Source organism: Apteryx rowi, unplaced genomic scaffold (genome assembly GCF_003343035.1).
Source record: "Apteryx rowi isolate R43461 unplaced genomic scaffold, aptRow1 scaffold_285, whole genome shotgun sequence".
Taxonomy (NCBI): Eukaryota; Metazoa; Chordata; class Aves; order Apterygiformes; family Apterygidae; genus Apteryx; species Apteryx rowi.
This window is the reverse complement of record NW_020449252.1, coordinates 342,703-349,124: the sequence shown is the minus strand read 5'-3', so window position 1 is coordinate 349,124 and position 6,422 is coordinate 342,703. Positions and strand designations below refer to the sequence as shown.

The 6,422-nt window shown below is 39.0% G+C and overlaps 1 protein-coding gene across 2 annotated transcripts in view; it reads right to left on the bottom strand.

Moving 5' to 3' along the window:
* CUNHXorf21 (chromosome unknown CXorf21 homolog) overlaps window positions 1–5,145 on the bottom strand; it is an 8,686-nt gene extending 3,541 nt beyond the window's left edge. For both annotated transcript variants that reach the window (XM_026069052.1, XM_026069053.1), the window contains exon 1: window positions 4,996–5,145. In XM_026069052.1, coding sequence (XP_025924837.1) covers window positions 4,996–5,020 — 25 coding nt within the window. In that variant the 5' untranslated portion in view covers window positions 5,021–5,145. The remainder of the gene's footprint in view (window positions 1–4,995) is intronic.
* Between the last annotated feature and the right edge of the window lie 1,277 nt (window positions 5,146–6,422).

Sequence of the window (6,422 nt, the reverse complement as noted above, 5' to 3'; positions counted from 1 at the left end):
TCAATGGAATTCTTTTTTTTTTTTTTTTTTTTAACAAATGGCAAGGAGACAATCCCTGGGAAAGATGTCATAAGGAAATTTTGTGTGGTCCAACAAAGAGAAAGTACATCTTAAAAATGACTTGAACTTTTCTTTCTGTAATACAAAATATTTTGTGATAGATGAGGAAATAGTCTTTGTTTTAATTGTAATCTTCTTCATTTACCTGTTAATCTAATTATATACTCTTAATCCTTATGGATRCTGTCTGTGCAGATACGAACATGCCCCAGTTATTTGTCAGTTTGCTTGACTATTTCAAAACACCAGCTGCAAAGGAGCACCAGAACTAGAACATATTTGCACAAGCTGTGAGAGGGGGTGGCATCTCTGGCACATGCCATACCACCCATGCTACTTTTTTGCTCTTTTACAAGAGCAAAAAGACTTTCAGTTCTCTGTAAGGCATTTCATGTGTTATGGTTACTAGTGCAAAATACCACACTAATAATAAATGTTGACTAAATCCTGTCTTACTATGCATATAGACTTTATTTGGAAGTTGGGAAGAAGAAGAGAGAAGACTTTCCTCAGGTGAAAAATCTCTTCTAAACTATGAAGGAGGAGACATGAGAAAATCAACTTCAGAAGGAAGCATTCATGAAAATTAAATGTGTCCAAACACTTGCTTTGGAGAACCTGGTTCCTCTCTGCTGTTGCAAGTAGTGTGGGATCCCCATGGACTGCAATAACCCTGGTAAAAGGATATGGGGAGAGGGATGGACTGAAACCCATGGAGGTAGAAAAGAGTAGAAATTGGCTTTCCATGAGGTGAAAAATAGTAATGTATAATCTACTTATATGAGAGGCAAAAAAAAAAAAAAATCTGGGGCCTGGCATTCCTTGAAGTATGTTGCTTTTGTCTTGTTTTAGGTTTTAGCCGTGATTAAGGTACAATCACAGAAATCTTGCTCTGATTAGAAACTAATCTCCTCTCTTTTCTCCTCCCTTTTCCTCCTCTTGCAGTGCAAAAGACTGTTCCCCTCCCACCTCCATCCGTAGCCCAGATGGCTTTATTGTGACGTTATCACTAACTTACACAAGCATGAATCTGGAATAGTTGTACACTTATTCCTATGCTTATTTTTAATGTTGATTCTGAGAAATGAGTGAAAACATAACATATTGTCTGTTCGCTTTTTAACCAACATTACATAAAGACATTGGTGTTCAGGTAGCATGTGACATTTTTGTCTTTTCTGCTACCCAGATGTATCTTGTTTCTGTCATAAGGTGATACCTTAGGGAAATGAAACTGTTGGTTTCATTTCTTTGCACTGCATTCTGCAGTACTTATTTTCAGAGTTTTAGAGCATGCAGTCCGAGGCGGGAGTGGAAACAAAAGAACTGGGAAATTCAAAAAGTTCAGGCTCACATCATGCTCAAAAATGATCTCTTTGGCTAAATAAGTTACCAGCTGGGAAAGGACTTTTGCTCTAATCTGACAATATTCCCAGCTCTGCAAGGAAATATAATTGGAGTTCTGATAGGCACTGTTGAGAGCCTGAATGCAGAAGTGAAGTGCATACGTATTTCTTCTCTGGTCCTCATACTTATTATAATATATATCCATATAGAGTGAAGTTGTTATTGCCTCAGTACCAAGGGCTGATCACACAGTTGGGTCAGCCTTAATTCTTGCATTTTACATGTGATAAGGGTGACTGTTTTCCTTAATTCTACTTTCTGATGCCCCATCTCTTCTTAATCCTCTTCCATGCTGTGTGTGTATGTACATATATGTATATATCCACAAGATTCCAAGTGCACATAGATTATGTATAATGCCTTTCAATATTTTGGGTCTCATACTCCTTAAATTCAACTATATTCACTTCCCTTTTCCTGAAAAAAAATTGCATGACTCCATTGCACAGGGACAGTCTGATTTACAATTTTCATGTGATACATTTTGCATGTGAAGTGAAAAAGGGGATTCTTCTTTAGATGGCTACTGCCTTGGTAATGGAAATGGACTACATCCTGTATGAATATAGTGAAGGGAGAAGATGGTTTTTGTTACAGTCTTCACCATCTTACAGTCTTTAGCACTTTGTGACCTTAAAAATGACCTTCACTTTTCTGGGGTATTTGAGTTCTTCAGTGGAAGGAAATCTCCAAGGCAGAATGAATGTATAAAGCCAGCAATGTTGCCAAGTATTTGCCAAGTGGTAGCAAATTTGCTGGGATATAAGGCTTGGAGATGGTGCAAATCTCTGCATGAAGACCTAAGATCAGAGTATGGGAGCAAGCAAATAGAATGAAAGTACTTGGGTCAGGATAAGCAAAAAGCTTAAGGAAAGCCTGAGAAATGTACACAGAGACATGATAAGTGTGTGTCTTGCACAAAAACCTGAACAAGATGAAAAGCTGCTGGGGAGAATGAAAAGAACGTGGTGCTATCAGGGATCACAGTTTGGGAAAAGGGACCTTCTTTTGCGTTGTGAAAGGAGGGGATGAACAGCTCACGAAAGAGGTCCCTTTGGACAGAGTATCTATGGCTTTCAGCTTCCTGAATAAGACTCTCAATGGCAGTAAAATTGTGCTGTTGATAGAGTTCAAGTGATAGTACAGGTTATAGCTGAAGTAAGTCTAACTGACTTACTAGATGGGCCTCAGATGGTAAGGTCTCCCTGTCTTGAGGATGGATACATCTCTGGTATTTTCTTCCCACTTTTACACACAAAGTCCTTCAGTTAGTTTGGGGATCCATTTCAGGGTTCAGGTCATGGGTACAAGAGTTTCCCTGGCAAGCAGAGAAGCTGGAGCATTGAGCCCACTCACACTGCAGAACTGTTACTCCACTTTCCACCAGGGCTGGAGCAAAACAGCTGCCAGGCAGCCCCTGTACAGGGAAATCAGGAGAGTAAAGAAGAGAGTATAATGATATATGCAAAAGGATGAGTCTAGTTTTTCCTTAATGCCCGAAATCTACTCATTTTGGAGTCTGAATCCCATTAGACAAGGAGCAAGTGTAATATAGGTTGCTCTTTAAGGCAGGAGTTAGCCCACTTCTGCCCATGGCAGAAGACAAGGGGACTAGTTAAGCAGGGCTTCTGCACAAGCATCGCAGCTCTACCCGCTGCATGTTTAACTCGCTCCCCTGCTGCCACTCTGGAAAATCTGGCATCTGTGGGATGTGTTGTGGTCTCTTACAGCAGCAGCAGTCGTGAGCTTTACCCACCTGCTCCACTGCTCGTCTTTAACTTGGGCCCTGCTGTCTTCCCACAGAAGAAAACGTGAGCCCTGCTCCTCCTCTTGGTTCACGTGTCAACAGCTCAAGAGATGCAGGGTAGTTCGGAGTGGCTTTACTACAAAGGAAGTTGGGGTTGTTTTGGGGGGAAACAAATAGAAAAGGTTTGGGAGTATGATAATCCTGTACTTCCAGAGAAGGGAAGAATCACCTTGAAAGGTAGGCTGAAGGAAGCGAGAAAGGGGAGAGATCTCCTTCCCCACCAACATCACAATACAGTTTATCTGTGTAYTGTAATATTGAATGCTCTTGTTAGACAAGTGTCTACCCATTTTTAATCATGCTAAACTGATAGTAGTGATCTCTGAGAGCAGCTTATTATTTTCATTTAAAAAAAAATCCTAATATGTGTTTGAATGTGGCTGTATCTTTAAATAATTGCTTCCATAAAAATACAGTGAAAAGTGTATCTGTACAAATATAGCTCCCTAAACTCTTAAATCATTTCCCATCCTATTCTGTTTTATCAGTTTGAGTCCCTTGAAGATTTGTACAGAGTATCTGTGCAAATCAGATTTGTCATTTTCCACGCTTTACTTAATCATCTGTACCCATGCAAAGTTGTTTTAAGGCATCATCGTTCTGATATGATAGCATTTCACATCTAATATGCACAGTTGTAAGCAACAAAATGAAACATGAGGCAGAAAAGTATCGGGCCCCGTGTTGGTAGGGATGACTTGACTACATGATACTTCTGCACTGAGCCTCTGTGTCTTTCTGGGGTAGGAATCATCTCGTGTTTCTGGATTTCTGTGTATATTTTGAGTTGTCAGTTGTTATGACTGAACTATTTGGATTGAAATATGTTGTATCTAAGCAGCTGAAGTAAAGGGGGGAAAAAATTCATGTGCACTGTTACAGTAGAGGGTACACTTTCTAGAAGTGAAAAGAATAAACAGTGAAGCAAGACAGACAGAAAGGCTGAAGGGGTTTCCCGGAAGGGGTGAGGGAAATGGTGCACTGACAAGCATTGAAATGTTGAAGTCACATCTGCTGTAGAGCTGAAAAGAAAAGGGAGGGGGAAGCTGGGGGGGGGGGAGGGGGCTATTCAAGGGTGTGTGTGTACACCAATAATTTGCTGTGAATCATGAAAACACAATGATAACATTTCTTTGTTTCTATTTCTTACCACCATCTTTATTCAGAAAAGTCTCAACTTTTTTTATGAACTGTTTTTTAATATATGATGCCTGCATTTCTATGTATGGTGCCTATTTTTGTTTTTAATCTACAAAGAGTATTCCACTTAAGATATGGTTTGGACAGTACACTAACGTGCACACAAGGTCAATAAAAATGCCATAGTCATGATAAAAGCAATACAACTGGTAAGACTCCCCTTAAAGTATTGCAAAATATATATTATTTGGCATAATTTTGTGACAGTGTTTAAAAGATCAGAGGAACAGTTAAACTTTTTTTTTTTTTGAGACCTATTACAGACCAAGCATAGCAAATCGTGGTTCTGAAGACAGTGCTTTTGTAATGTTTTTTTTCATTTCTTAAGGCAGTAGAAACTGCATGTGGACGGAGTCTGGATCTCTACAAACATACACTGCGTTCAAGATGGTCAGAAAAAAGTGTATCTTCCTTTTACCAGCTACAGGCTGTGGTCCCACAGCAACAGACCAAGCCACACTGATAAGCAAGAGCAACATTTTCATACATTTATATAATACAAGGTATATTTAAGTTCTTACCTCCAAAGATACAGCAGCTGACCATGTACAGAAAGTCTCTCTTCCAACCAATTTAAAGCTTTCTGTAAGTCTGTCCCAAAATGCAATGTTCTGTTTTTATTGCTATTTTTATATATACTTCTAAGATATGTGCTTGATTTCTAATCCTCCTTAGTGTAGAAGTATAGAAAGAAAGTCTCTTAAGAGTTGAGGGGTTTTATAACTGACTATACCACAACATGCTTGACTGACTTCCTCTTTTAGGTCTAAATGAAACTTCGTTGTGAAACTGTGTATTGTTAAAATAGCTGATTGCAACATATTCAGCCCATGCAGCCAGACTTCTCTTTATTAACTCTTATACAAGAAGAAAAGCCAGTGAATTAAACAACTAGAACACTCTTAGAGATTGCTAATAAATTGCTAATCTTTTAGCAACTTATAGTGTACCCCATTTCATCCATTTTCTATCATTTTCTTTTCAATTGAAACAGCAAGACATCTTTTAAATAGACATGTCAAGATTGTAATAGCAAATAGATATGAAGACTGATGTGCCAAAACAGAAATGCATTTCAAGACAGACAACAAAGTTGGTCTTCTATCTCCTAAGAGGCTGTGCTACACTCTCTTACATTTCAGTTTCCACAAAACATCACAACTCAGTTGGTTCATCTGATTTGGCTTTTGAGATATCTACAAAACCTTTAATAGGCATTCACAAGGAGAGTCAGGCTCGCTGTGCACTTGGTAACCTCACTGCCTGCTACATCCAGGAGGGCAGCTTGCCTTAGTATGGCAGTACGTTACAGTGGCTTAGACAACTGGGAGTTCACCCACCAGTCTTGAGGTAAATAGACAGTGAATACGGCTTTGAGACTGGTGCTGGAGTATTCCTCAAAGGACAGAGGACATGTCCTGTTTGATGGATGCAGCTGGACTGTTTGAATTACTCTTAACAGGATGCCCAGAAGTTGCTTAAAAACGCATCATCAAGCATCCAAACATCACAGAAATAAGAGCAATTGATTTTCATTCTCAGTGTTTTTTTTTAACTTTATTGTTAAGGAGCTATTGGCTGTCTTGTCTTTCTCAGAAGCGTAGAATGCTGGCAGTCAAAAAAAATGTTGTAGCATGATGTTCCTAGCAAAATCATTTGCAAAAAATTGAGATCAATCAAGACATGTATGTATGTTAGTCTGGAATGCTGTTGAGAGAAGGAAAACCTTCCTGATACCTTACCTATTCAATAGTAAGTGGACAGTGCTATCAGGTGATTTTGATGTTGTTTTCATGTTGTTGAATTTTTCACAGAGCCCAGTGCTAAGACGGTGAAGCAATGGTTACTACAAAAAAAAATGCAGGGGGAAAGATAGTGCAGTCTTCAGTATCTTGCACATGAAAACTTTGAAGTTCTAATATCTTACACCTCATCTTATTCTGTCTCC